Raw genomic sequence first — 13890 nt, 5'->3', positions numbered from 1 at the left:
AACCAAGATCTGATTTTGTCAGATATAATAAGGCAAATAAGATTCAGTAGAGAAGAGAACGTCTTCTTCCCCTTGGCTCTCCTCCCTTTCTCTGTTCCTCAGGTGCAGTCCTTCAACCGATCGCCGGCTACACAAGGGAAGAAAAAGGCACCACTCAAGCTTCTGCCTTTTGACCTTCAGTCCAGTGCACCACTCAGCCAGTCTGTGTAGCAGCAGGAGAGAGGACTTTTGTTTCTCATTTTCAGAGCAACATTTCAAGAATATAATGAAGAGTTCTGTGTGGCATGATTTAGTTGACTCTCTCTGCCACAGCTGTAGTTGCCACCAGAAAAGGTTTTTTCCAAGAGATTTCCAGCACATGTCAAAGGTGGGAAAAACGGTTTGATTTGGGGCTCATTTGTAGCTTTGTTTTTATTTAAAAAACAAAAGATTTCCCCATTCATTTCCATTGCCTTGGGTCACATCGCCGTCTCTGGTTAGAAACTTCCCAAACCAAAAGTCCTGACTTTGTCAAACACATTGTATTATCACTGAAATAGCTTCCAGGTGATAAATGTGAAGTTAGAAATGAGAAGAGAAATATGTTCACCCTTTTAGGCAGATGCGCCGCTTGTCCTCATTTGCCTCCGAGGAGACGCAGACCAAGGCCACACGCCACCAGGATCCAACTACCGCCACTCTTTCACTGATTTAACATTCGCCTTTAGACGTTTATTTGTGATGTAAAAGCTCATCAATTCTACTTGAGCAGCGGCACCATGACAACCGACCGCTTTTAGGACCATCATCCGCCATATGGGAGTGATTCGGCTCCCTTTGTCTCCCCTGCTCTGCGAGCGGTGAGCAGCCCTTGTCTGTTAATGTTCACCTCTCAGATCACGGCTCACTGCACATCACAAAATGTTTGATTCGTCGCCGCAGGTCCTTTACCAAGAGTCGCTATCATCTCTTCTTTTCTGAGCCACTCGCACTCGAATAAATCCTGACAGCTTTTGAAGTATTTCCTCCTGCGATCAAATCCCCCGTGTCAAATGTAGAAAATAATCGGGAATGCGTTGCCCAGTGGCCATGTTGCTGGGCCACAGCCTTTCCTTGCTTGCTCCTGACACACTCTAAGAAGGTGTAAACCTGGAATGCAAGCAAAGGTTTTCTTTAAAAAAAAAAAAAAAAAAAAAGAGTGCGCCAGATGACATGGCAACTGAAGTATATTAACATTAATATTGTAATCAAAAGTGCTTGTGGAGAAAAAATGCAATTAAAAAAAAAAACAAATGTGAAAATGTTTCATGAGCTCTGTGGTGCTGTGTGTGTGGGCTACTGCCACCTGCTGACCGACTGAGCTCATTGCTATCAACAGTATTTCAAATGCATAAAAAAAACGTTACTGGACAATCCAGACAAAAAAAAAAAAGACTGGCCAAAATGATGGTGAAAAATTACTTTGGGACGCGATTTTTGGTCAGAATGCCCCAAGTGGTTTGTCGTGAAAAATTACTGTACTTATTGTAAATGAGCGGCTTCTGTTTTTAATTTCTTGAAGCAACATGGATTGAGACCAAAGCACAACAAACTCTAATGACACAGTAGTCATTGTTGAAAACAAGGATCTTAAAATGCAAAAAAAAACTCAGCAAAACAGCTTTCATTTAATGACCAGAATAGAGATGTTTTTTTTTCAATTAAAATTCAATATATTTCAATGATACATCATCAAAAGAATATGTATTGAAGACGACTGAACAATGGAACTAGTTTCTCTGCATTCCACCAGCAATATCGATACTTACTACTATACTACTTTATACTACTGACACCTGCCCCTTTACTGTTCTTCAGACTAGGATTTGTGTCTCTTTCCTCCCAGATTCTAATGATTCTTCTACTGCTGATAAACATAACTCCTATACCTAAATGGCAGGCTGCTTGACATGCTCAGTACGAACAGAAAGAGACAGTTTAAAAGTGATTTCTCTGCGACGTGACTGTGGGGAATAAGCGCAAACATTTGAACTCAACGTGCCAAAATCAGCCTGCAGTGTGTTTACAGCTCTGTGCATACAAATGACCTCTGCTTGACCTGTGGGAATGAGCGAGTTTAATAGAACAACTTTCTCTCATGCCTGAATAGAGGTTTGGCTATTGGAACTGTGTCATAATTTGGGTCGCAAAACACCACAGTGAAACATGAATTTAAATGCTTAACTAATTATAAGATGAACATTGGGGCGCTATTTTTGGTTTGCTGTTCTGGTGCTCACAGCCTCTTCTCAGTTCAAAGAACATGACTTGCATGGACTGGTCAGACGTTCAGGCGATGTCCAGTCTGACTGCCAATGTGTCACAGCTCGCAGTCACAAGCCGGGTTGTTGGTGTGTGTGTGTGTGTATATATATATATATATATATATATATATATATATATATTGCAATCACCCACATCAACTTAAAAGAAACTATTTGGAGAAAACTATTTTACCGCTGAAGCTTTTATCACACAGATGTATGAGTCTGGTGATTTTGCCGAGCAATGACAAACCCCTCTGTTGGACTGAAATAACTCCTAAAAAAATACTGTATTTTGGGATAATACAGCTGTTTGTGGAAATTTGTGGAGGATCAACATCAGTTTGTTGCGTTTGCACATTTGAAATAAAAAGAATGCAAGTATAACATCACAATATCCTGCAGAAATAACTAAATAAAATTATACTAATGTCAATGGTTTATTGCAAAACTGAGTGCCACAAAGGTCCATCAATGTCAGGAATAAAATAATCGCAGCAAATATACATATACAACAACAAATAACGAAATCTGCTTTACCCCAAATAACCCCAACCGAGCACACAATTCTCTTTGATCCGCCACTCGTAATATTTGTCCGATTCACGTCTATCAATGTCACGCTGATTCTATTTTTAGTTTCACACGACCCCCCCACTCCTCCTCCCGCGTCTGCGTCTGCTGACGACGCGCGTGGATCCTGGCACAGTTGTAAAAATCTGTCCAATCCTCATCCACGGACGCACAGGAAGGCGTTCCTCCGATGCGGTTTAAATTTAAGAGCGTTCACTGCCTCGCAGCTCAGTTTCCACTGGATTTTATTCACGTCCCCACCTCCCTTTTCTGGATGAAGCCGTTTGACAATTTTTTTAAATTATTTGAATCTTCTATGACGCGCCTTGACATGATTTAAAACGACAAAAGTCTTTATTTTGTTGTGTGTGTGTGAAACCCAAGTGGCTTTTACGCGTCCACTTGACGGCGCGTCAGATCTGGACTTGGAGACGCGCTGTTTTCAATGGATACATCCCAAGGTCTTCCACGTGGAGAAGGTTGTGAAGAGATTTGCTGAAGTCCGAAGTGACTCTTCTTCCTGGCCCCGATGATGACAGAGAATAATGAGATGGAGAGCGACACGCAGCTTCAGCGCTCTCCCAGCACCGTGCCCATCCAGCCCGTGTCGTCCAAGGCAAGTCGCGCAAGTCACTACCTCCTTTTACTTTGCTGTCCTTTACAGAACGGTCAGGAATAGTCCGTCAACTAGTCCACAGTTTGGGTTACATTTTAGACCTGTTACATGTATATTTTTATAAGCCATAGAACAGTTTTCTTGGGGTGTTCTCAATAATAACTTCTGCTGTTTGAGCTGTGTTATTCCCATTTTATCTTCAATATCTCTGCTACACTTGATTCAGAGAAATTATTTATACTGCGTACTGCCACACTCTTATTTATGCTTCGAAGTTTAGCCACTTTCAAATGTGCGATGAACTTGAGCGCAGTCTCCTTGAAGCACCGATCCATTAGTGAATCTCACGCTCCGTACAACAAACTTCAACTTCATCTCGGGATGAGTCTTAACCCCATCCTAAACTGAACATCTCACCTTTTCCAACTGAGAACCATGGTCTTGGTCTTGCTGGACGTGGTCTTCAACATTGTTCTCATCCTAGCTCACCATCCAACCATCGCAGTTGATGTGGGGGTGGGAGGAAAAGTAAAGTTTCCATCCCCTCTAGAAACCTTCTTGGGGAATACAGATGTGTTCCAGGAGACTTGAGCTCACCCACGTGTCTTGGGTCGTCCCTGGACCTCCACTTGATTGGACTTCCGTGGAACACCTCACCAAGCTGCCCAGGAGGCACCCAGTGTTTGTGCTTGGAGTCCTTCCTGCATGGAGTTTTTTCACACTCCAGTCCACTTGTGCAGAGAACTCATGTTTTAGTCACTACCTGGAACATGGGTGAGAGTCCTGCCCTTTTCTGCTTGACCACACCATCCGTTTCCCAACATACTTGAACTCCACCACGTAGTCCCAACTTCCCCATCCTGGCCACTTCCTCAAAACCTCGAGCAAGAGCTTCAAAAAGTAGTGTTGAATTCCGAACAGATGACAGCAATAATACAGAATTCAAGTGGGCAATGTGAGTGGGACACATATAAAGGGCACCTTCTTCTGGATACCTTCAGGAACACTGAGCAACACCTTGTCAAGTGTTATTTTTCTCCCCCAAAAAGTGGTACTGAATGAAAGTATAAATAGGGAAGATTCACATGACCTATTGTGTGGATGACATAGGAACCTTACACAGTTTACATTTCAACGTTCCTCCTGAGTGTTTTCACTCTATTCAAGGCTGCAAGAAAGAAATTCAAACAATCCTCAACCTGACAGTCAGAACGTGTTCTATTCAGACGCTTCTTACCGCCGCACGCTGTAATCTCAGCGCCTCAAGTGTCTTTAGAGAGTGTTATGTTATGACTCAATTTCATTTGTGTGCAGCGTGGATAAACAGTCATTTCAGTGGCTGGCCTCCAACAGCAAGCTTTCAAATGACAGCCGGCAGAAGCATTTTAGGTCATTTGATTCATTGTACCTGACCTGCTGATGCAACACTGGCACAGCTGAGTCTTTGTGAGCAGCGCGTGCCTCCTCTCGCCGCTCCACGCGTTAGCTGTTTACATGCTTCTACTTATGGCAACATGTAGTTTGTCTCTCAACACTTTTTGGCGCCGGGATTCTAATCTAAATCGTACATGTGTTTTGGTGGCATTTGTCTCTCAGAGCCACGAGAAACAACTAACAAGGCTCAGCTGGACTCCCAGTCTCATCCGGTAATTGAGTGAAAGTCCGGCCCAGAAGTCCCGATTGGTATTCAGAAGAGTCGCCTGCCGCTGGAGCTTCACCACATTACGACCATTTATACCATGAAGTCATCATGGCCATTCAATCCCCAGCACCGCTTCTCCCCCTGCTCTGCCCATCGATCCAGTTCGCACCCGCCGACTTCCCAGATCTGAGTCAAAAACATTACAATTCCAGCTCTTGCACTCTTCAATAAACCATCGCAGAAATGTCTCCCGTTCACAAAGTCACGGCTGGATGTTTGCCGTGGGAGAGTTGCCTGAATTACTGTACTATTGAGGTTAATGCCGGCTTGGTCGATGCATATGGAACGCTGTTTGATCCGTAGACATATTCAAGCATCCGACAATCTTTTCCCTCATATATTGCAAACCCTAAATAAAGCCTGTAGGCAACATTTGGATTGTATCTAATCTGAGGGAAGCAGCTCTATGGATTCATGGTGTGTTTAATTAGATAAGAGTGATAAAAGAGAGTGTTGCTCTCTGACAACAGACGCGGCTCCCTGAAATCATCCAGCAGGAGACAAAAAAAAAAAATGCTTGAAAAATAAATGTTTGAAAACAGTGCCAAAGGGCTCCACGGGAAGTGCAGTCATTCTCTCTGGCTCACTACGATCCACTGGTCTATGACCAACTCTGGCACAGAAGTAAGTGGCAGAGCAGTCAGATGGGACGTATGAGCCACAGTCACTGGCCAATTGTGTCTCACTCTTTGGGGATCAGTGTCATCTGGTTCTTTAGCTTCCTCATCTGAGATCCAGGAGCACAGATACAGATCGGCTTTTTCAAATCCATCTGTTGAAAACCTCACTGCTGATTCACCAACTACGACAACAGACAATGCTGGACTGATGAAGGCACTGAGCAAGAACAAGTGTTTTGAAGTCAAAAAATACATTGCACTGAAGTGAAGTATTTCTATCTAGAATTTTCAGCCATGCTCAACATGGATTTGTCAGCAAAAAGAAGAGGTTTTTAGGTGAACTACTATTAAAATATTTAGGCTCCAGCTGCTGGTTTAATGAATTAAACTGACTCTATAGATAAGAGTCACATTGTCACTGGACTATAAGCCGACTTTTTTTTTCCTGCGGCTTATACAATGACAGAGCTAATATATGGATTTTTACAGGCTAAAAAGCGTCATGCAGCCAAAATATTGAGCCACACACAAAACCGATTTATTTACCTTAGTTTCAACCACGTGTTTGCGTGATTCAAGTTCAGAACATTGCCGTGTTTGTGAGTGTTTGATGAGTCTGTCTCCACGCTGTACGCTGTTTTCAAAACTAGTTTGGAAGTGCTTCTCGTAAGCCGAGAGCACCACTGAGCTTTCTACGGCGCAGACAGCACCACTGCACCCGCGGCTTATAGTGCGCCTTTTGTATGAACAAGATCTATTTTCTTTATTAAATGGTGCGCTCTAGAGTCTGGAGTTTACGGTACTTAAAACTCTCTTCACAGGGAATATAGCTTCAAGTTGGCTGCAAGTGCGACCAGTTATGAGTGGGTTTGGAAATTGGAGCGATGCAGCTGCCGCTTAGGGCTCGTGCCCAGCTTGACTGTGTCTAGGTCGAAAGCATGTGGTGCTGCACTAGTGTGTAACCTTTTCCTGCTTCATTGGATGTTAGCTACAAATGCTACACAACCAAGTGAACAATGCCTTCAGAAAATGCTTTGAGTAATGTAAGCCAGCCACTTGTGGAACAGGAACTGTGTTATTCTCTAAACCCAAAAGAAAAGTGGAGTTCACCGCTGGTGCCTTCACATCCGCACATATATCAGCACATGCACACAGCCAGCTAAAGTTCACTTCTCATTAGCGATCCGTGGTTATATAGCAACTGAAAGCCTGGGAATACCTCAAAGAGAACGCCTGAGGTCCTCAGTAATGAATCCTTTGATGGTTTCTGACTGACAGGCGGCAAAGGTGTTGGTGAAGACTGCGACCTGCAAAAACACTAGCTGATGCTACACTCTGACTGTGGCGGCGATGTTCACGATGACTGTAATAAATGTAGCTTATTTTTCAACAGCATTGAAGAGGAAGATTGCATGAGAAGTGTGTGTTCCATGAGTGTGTGTGGTGACACTAAGAAGGAACCAGCGTGTGATTATGCATCTCATATCTTGTATGCAGAGCAGGAACCTGCCATGCATAATGACAAATTGTAGCTGAGCAGCAAAGTGTCAGGACATGAAAGAGTTTTGAAGATCTGCATGCAGATGAACAGCAGAGCTGTTTTCACGCTTTGTTTTCATGTTTTCTTTCTGTCGCGCCGAGCTGTATGTTTTCTGATCTTCCTCTAATTTGATCACTCTAATAACTGTAGTAGTCTTTTGCTTCTGTTGTTGTATTGAACTGCGGTGTTTAATGTGTCTGACTTTGGCCCACGGGGAGACTGGCGATGAAACCTAGTGGCTAGAATTGGATTAGAACTTAATATCCATCCATCCTCGTCCGCTAATCCTTGGCCAGGGCAGCAGCTTCGAAAGTTTGGGCCAAAAGACCTTATCCCGGGCAACATCCACCAGTTCCAACTGGTATCCCTCCACCTGGTCCTGGGTTGAGCCTTCGGTCACCTCCTCAAAACACCTCCAAAGTGAGGCGCCCAGGAGGCATCCTCATGAGACGCCCGAACCTCCTCAACTGACTCGACTCCACTGCCACTGCCATGGCTTTACTCCGAGTCTCTCCCGAGTGAATTCCTCACCCTATCTCTGCCTGCCACCCATTAGAGAAAAACGTAATATCCATTGAAATAGACCATGGAAACATTCTACGCCTACGCCTCTCTATTTAAATACATATTCAAGAAATGCGGTGCAGTTTAAACCAGGTGTATACAACACAGTATACCGGCCAAATGGTAGTTTTATAAAGTCAAACCAGATTCTTGCATCCCACAGAATACAACCTTGCACTTCAGGTCCTGACCCACCATTGGATGGAGAAATACAATTCAGCCAAAGACATAACCTTCTTGGTAGAAGAGAAAAAGGTACTGATGCAAAACTCTACGTCACACCAACCTTCTTTTTTTAAAGGACAAAACTGCACTTAACTTATGGCTGCACACTAGATGAAGAGTGCCAGTCAGCTCCCGGTGAAAAATGTTGCTATATTAAAGTTTTAATTAATTTAATTTAATTTAATTAAAAGTCTGAATTGCGATTTCTCTGTGTGATTATTTAAATATCCTCTCATAACAAACATACACAGCTTCATAAAAGTGGATAAAAATCAAATTATTTACTTGAACATTTCTTTCCAACATTTTCATTTCTCTCTTTTTTTTACTTTCTGTTCATCCTGAGCCAACCACCCATTTATTTATGCTTTTTTAGCTCTAAAATTAGAGCTGGCATTCGTCCAGGGCCACGCCAGCATTTATGAAATCGGCCGCAAACAATTTAAACTTTGACTCATTACGTTTTCGGACTTACTTAAGAAGCTGCTGCCTGGCCGTTTGGTTCCTGATATGCCGGTGATGGAGAGGCAAAAGTGGGCAAGACAGCCGTAAGAGATGTTACGGCGGGGTTTGATGTTAGTGGTTTAAAAAGGCACCAGCGATGGCGAATTAATAATTCATTTCGCAGGTCAGGTCTCGATGGGAATATGCTGACCCCATGGCAGTGCTTTGCTTTCTGCAGATAGATAGATAGCCAGCCATAAGGGCCTTGTTGTTGCATTAAATTTAAAAGACTCACACCAGAATCAAACCTGCAACCTCCTATGGGATGTGCTGTAGCCACCAGCCACTTCACACTCAGACGCAAACCGATCCGATCGACAGTATTCAAATTTTATGTTCGTAGCAGCCAGTGAAATCAACCTAGAAAGAATAATATGTATATTTTTGCCTCCACAATGTCTATGGACTTGTCTGCTGAAAGTGTTTGGGCAGCACAACCGACTTCCCCGGTATCAAAATGCTGGTCCCTGTCACACCAGACACAACAGCTCTGCCGTGGCTTGACTCTCCATTTCACGCAAGGCTTTCAACGTTGCACAATAGTTGGTGTAGAATGGGGCCATCTTACATTGGCGCTGAAAAAAAATGTTGGCTGAAAAAAAGAATATAGGAATTGAAAAACTGAATATTGGCCGAAACATTTTTGTTCTGAGGTAGAAAACTAGAATATATGAAGATTAAAATTAAGACTGGACAATAAATGTCTCCCAGATATGTTGAGTCGATACATAACTGAGAGTTGCACAATGATAGTGAGAGGCGATGTGACTAAATCTGACACAAAGTTTACACCTGAGAAATGTTTTTTTCAGTGAGTTAATGGAAGGAAACCGCCTGGGTGTTGTCAGCAGACTTGAGCAGCTTAACTGAATGACTGGGTGCTGGTGTCCAGAGAGATCAGTAAATAGATGCAGAACGCTTGTTAACATACTGCTTCCTCTCCCAACCAGCAGTCGGGGATTCATCAGTCTGTCTGTGCGGTGACAGTGGCATTAAATGTTTGGTCCCAACGATTCATTGCAGTCATATTATAATATGTTAAAATATAGCCTGCAAATCTCAAAGACCGCTTCTAGCAAGCCTCTGGCGTTGGACTCAGGGGAGTTGTATCTGAAAAGTATGGGGGGATGTATCTCGCTCTGGAGGTGGGGAAACACTGCTTTTGCTCTGGTGCTTAATGGATGGAAGGTTTAAGACTGTAAGCAGGATTTTGAATTTCTGTTTCTGGCTTTGATGTAGAGGGAGCTAGTGTTTTTCGATTCATGACTTAAATGTACAGTAATCCTTAGGTTGCTCCTTTGAAGTATTGACATTGACAGAACTATGCTGTTGTTAGATGACTGTGATATAAATGCGGCCTGTGATACAGCTTGAGCCATGCCATAAAATGTATTTATCATCATGCCATAATTGACTTCTCATCACATATTTCTGCCCAAGCCCAGCGACATTCTGACCCGACGAAGCACTTGACTCGCAGAGCCTTGCATCTGAGGGACATAAAAGCTCTGTCATTGAATTATTGTCCTTCTCTCATGTGGACGCATTGATTGTGGACATTCTTGTTAGCTACACAAGTGCTCCGGGGGACTGGTGCATGGATCGCTGATGGGAAAATTATGGGCTTTTACTGGTCTGCCGAGACAGCCTGTCGAAGTGAGACCCACAACAGAAGAGACGCTGCTTCAAGGATATCAATAAAGTTGGGTAAATCTGGGATATGGTATCAACATTAGTAGATCATGCCATTTATGTAGCAGAAATGCTTTCCTCTTCCTATGGACAGCTGGCCTCCCTCATTCCATGAGAAGTGATTGTGAAATTGGAGTAGTTTAAACCATGTCTGGAGTCGCTTGAAGACATTTTATGATGGTGGTGACTGAAGGGCCTTTTATTGTCAGTTACGGTTGTTAGTGACTCATGATCGGCTGTACAAAATATGTAAAATGGGTGGAATGAATTGAAGTGTTAGGGTCTCCAAGTTGGTGTTTTCTACTTGGTACCAGCTCTGTGGCAGAGTTTTTTCTAGGGTTAAAAATCTAAAAATAATTCTGAGGTACTCAGTGAATCCACTACCACCATGCATTTGCAAGTGCTCCCATGTGAACAGTATGACCAACCTAATCTGACATTATTGTGATGCACCATCTTTCCCATAGATCATCGAGTTGATGCTGTCCATTGTTCTTCTGGACTCCACCGTTTCTTCTGCGGCACTTCAAAGTCCACAACGCTCTCTCATATCTGTATGTCAAGGAACAGCAATTTCGCGATTGGTTCACCACCCAGAACTTACAACAGATATATTTTTATTGTGACCTTGTATAAATGTTTGTGGACTCAGATTTCTTTTGGACTGACTTGAGGAACCTTTTTGTTGAAGGCATTATCCTGATGCTCTGGGCATTTCCCATAAGGGGTTGAGTGCTTGGCCTTTTGAGGGGCTCTAAGTAATACATGACACGCTACATATAGAACGCCATCCAATGCCTTATCTAACCTCAACCGTCATCTGTCTTTTATGCTGCTCACAGTGAGAACACAAGCCGTGGAAGTTAGAACACGTCCTTCAGTTAAAAACCTAAAGTAATGCGTCCACATGCAATGCTGAAGGCTGCCTTCGCTGTCAGTATAGGACGCCAAAGTCCACCTTCTCAACATCATTATATTACACCATGAGAGTGAAGATGTGTTGTCCCAATTATTGAGGATTTCAGGATTTCCAAGTGACCAAATCGTAGAAGTACGCAATCCAAGATGGCTTCGCTGAACGTAAACGGGGGGCTGAAGTTTTGAATCAATGAAAAATGGCGGACATATCGGACAAATTTGTGTTGCCTCTTCAGGTTTTGTGGTTGAAAATGGAGCATATTCATCAAGACATTCCTTCTATCTGGTCAGGGCATGTACGAGAATAGCTTTCATGGACGTTGCCATTTAGTTTTCGACCACTGGAACGTACTGAACTCAGTTTTGTAGTCACACCCAGTCGACTTCCCACTCCACGAATGTCCAGCAATTGTTGATAGAATTATCTCAAATGTTTTTTTGTTGCTGTTGGTTCCTTTGTCTGTCAAGAGTGTGACTGATAAAGTTGAGAGTTGAAACTTATATTCTGTTTGACTAGCATACAGTCATATCAGTAAAATAAATCTAGTCATGTGTTTTATAATCATGTGGACTGAGCTCCTTGGCGCAGGTCTGCACTGTCTTAGTGCTTTGCTTGTTAATACCTGAATCAAAAGGGCATAAATGCAAGTTGATCTTGGTGACATCATCCGAAAACAATGTTCATCGCAATCCTTGCTTTCATCAGTCAAAAGGAATTTTTCCAAGATAAACTTTTTTTTATTCCACTGGCTTCATCTCGTGTGTGTGTGGCTCGGACACACACACACACACACGGAGACAGACCAATTCGATAGACAAACTGTTTTCATTTCTTGCTCACAGACACACTGAGCTGTAAACAGCATGTCCCTGAAAAGTGATTGTGTTTAGCTGGGAGCGAGGCGAGTGCAGACGGAACACGTTTGCCACTGTCACTGGACCTCCCGATTATCTGCCTGCTCATTTCACCCGGAGCGACGGGGCCACACCCCGCTCACTCAATATCGGGGTCGGAAACAGATGCCCGCTCCCCAAGGAAAGCACTAATAGAAGAATATGGAAACACAAAAAGGCTCCATATAAATGTATGTTTAGTGAAACACCCGGGCCACATCAGATTAGGGGCTTTGACTATAAGCTGCTGGGAGATAATAGGCTTGTGTATGCTGTCTGCTCTGCTTTTATCACCATCAAGAATGGCCCATTCACACTCAGGACCTCTTTATGCTTTTCCATGATTGTCCTCCAGGAGGAAAGGTTTATCTTTTGTTAGCAGAAGTGCGCCTGCAGCATGTGATACTGAGAAGCATCTATTCATCTTCTCCTGGGTAGCTAAACTAGAAGACATGCCTCAGTCAGAGTTGAGACGCAATTGCTCCCTCAAGCAACGTTTCTACACTATCATAGTGAATCCTGAAGAAGCTCTTCACATCGCTAAATACTTCAACAGACTCATCCTGGCATGGAGAGGCAGCACTAGTCCGCCTCCCTGGTCGGCGCAGTTGTGACAGTCTCCTAACTCAGCGTCTTCTATACATCATCCTGTCTGCTGTGATCATGAATCAAAAATCAGGAACCGCAGGAAGCATGGAGCAGATGCTTTGAAAGAGAGAGAAAAGTTGCAAAAGCAGGGCTTTGAGGATCGCACCAGACATGCAGAGACCAGCGGGGTGGGAGGCAGGCTGGTGGAGACAGCAGGAGCAGGAGCAAATGGCATCCTGAATCAGTCATCGCTCTTGTGTTGTAATGGTAGCAAAGGAGAGACTCACAGTATTGAACTGCTTTCAAAATAAATACTTTTAGGTTCTTGTTGTGAACAAATTCACCAGAAACTTTCCAACGTTTTGAGTCTCAGCGTGCCATCGGTGTATTGACTGCTGGTGTCCTCTTCATTCACAGCTCCAGCGACTGAAGCGCTCATTGTCCTTCAAGACCATCATGCGCAGTAAAAGCGTGGAGAACTTCTTCCAAAGATCCTACAGCGACGCACGCCTCCCCTCCGACTTCATCACAGACCCTCCGCCTCCGTCTCCTCCTCTGTTGCCGAGTTCGCCTCTGGTCGGGGAGCACTCGCCGTCCATGTCTCCGTCCATCAGTCCCAACCCGTCCATCTCATCCCACTCTCCCTCCTTAAGCCTCTCCCCCTCGCTGCCCGTCAAACCTCAGATCACCCACTATTTCCAAGACCATGTCTTTCGCAAGCCCACCAACTGCCAGCACTGCAAGCACATGATAGTGGGTAAGAAGCTCAATCCACTTCCAGTTCTATTTTTAGATTTTTTTTTCTTTCCGCCCAAAGCAGTTTTGGGACCGTTCCTTTTATACCGTTTTAATTACATCGACACTTTTGCTGCAAACCTAAGATAAATGGCAAATATTATGACTCAGATTTATCCTGGCAAAGCCATTTGAAGTGGGGGAGAGAGGAGGGGTTGTTCAACTGCAAGAGTGAGGTCAGAAAGCTGCATGCTAATGATTTGGAATAATGCATTCATAATGGATGACAAAAGACTTGAGCATGAGACAGTTTCATGAGGCATAAAGAGGATGAGTACATTGCAGGTGTCCTGACTATAACTGGCTACTTTTTTCCTCGCGGTATGAACCCTGTGGCTTACACAGTGACACGGCTATGTAATTTTACAGGCTCAAAA

At 43.7% G+C, this 13890-nt stretch overlaps 1 protein-coding gene across 5 annotated transcripts in view; it reads left to right on the top strand.

The window, feature by feature from the left end:
* Positions 1-3099: 3099 nt before the first annotated feature.
* LOC128751405 (SH3 and cysteine-rich domain-containing protein 2-like) overlaps positions 3100-13890 on the top strand; it is a 38363-nt gene continuing 27572 nt past the window's right edge. For all 5 annotated transcript variants that reach the window (XM_053852379.1, XM_053852377.1, XM_053852375.1 and 2 more), the window contains exons 1-2: positions 3100-3471; positions 13136-13475. In XM_053852379.1, the coding sequence (XP_053708354.1) occupies positions 3385-3471; positions 13136-13475 (427 nt within the window). In that variant the 5' untranslated portion in view covers positions 3100-3384. The remainder of the gene's footprint in view (positions 3472-13135; positions 13476-13890) is intronic.

This window comes from Synchiropus splendidus, chromosome 19 (assembly GCF_027744825.2).
Source record: "Synchiropus splendidus isolate RoL2022-P1 chromosome 19, RoL_Sspl_1.0, whole genome shotgun sequence".
Lineage (NCBI taxonomy): Eukaryota > Metazoa > Chordata > Actinopteri > Syngnathiformes > Callionymidae > Synchiropus > Synchiropus splendidus.
Note: the sequence above shows the minus strand (reverse complement) of the source record. Positions and strands in the feature narration are given on the sequence as shown.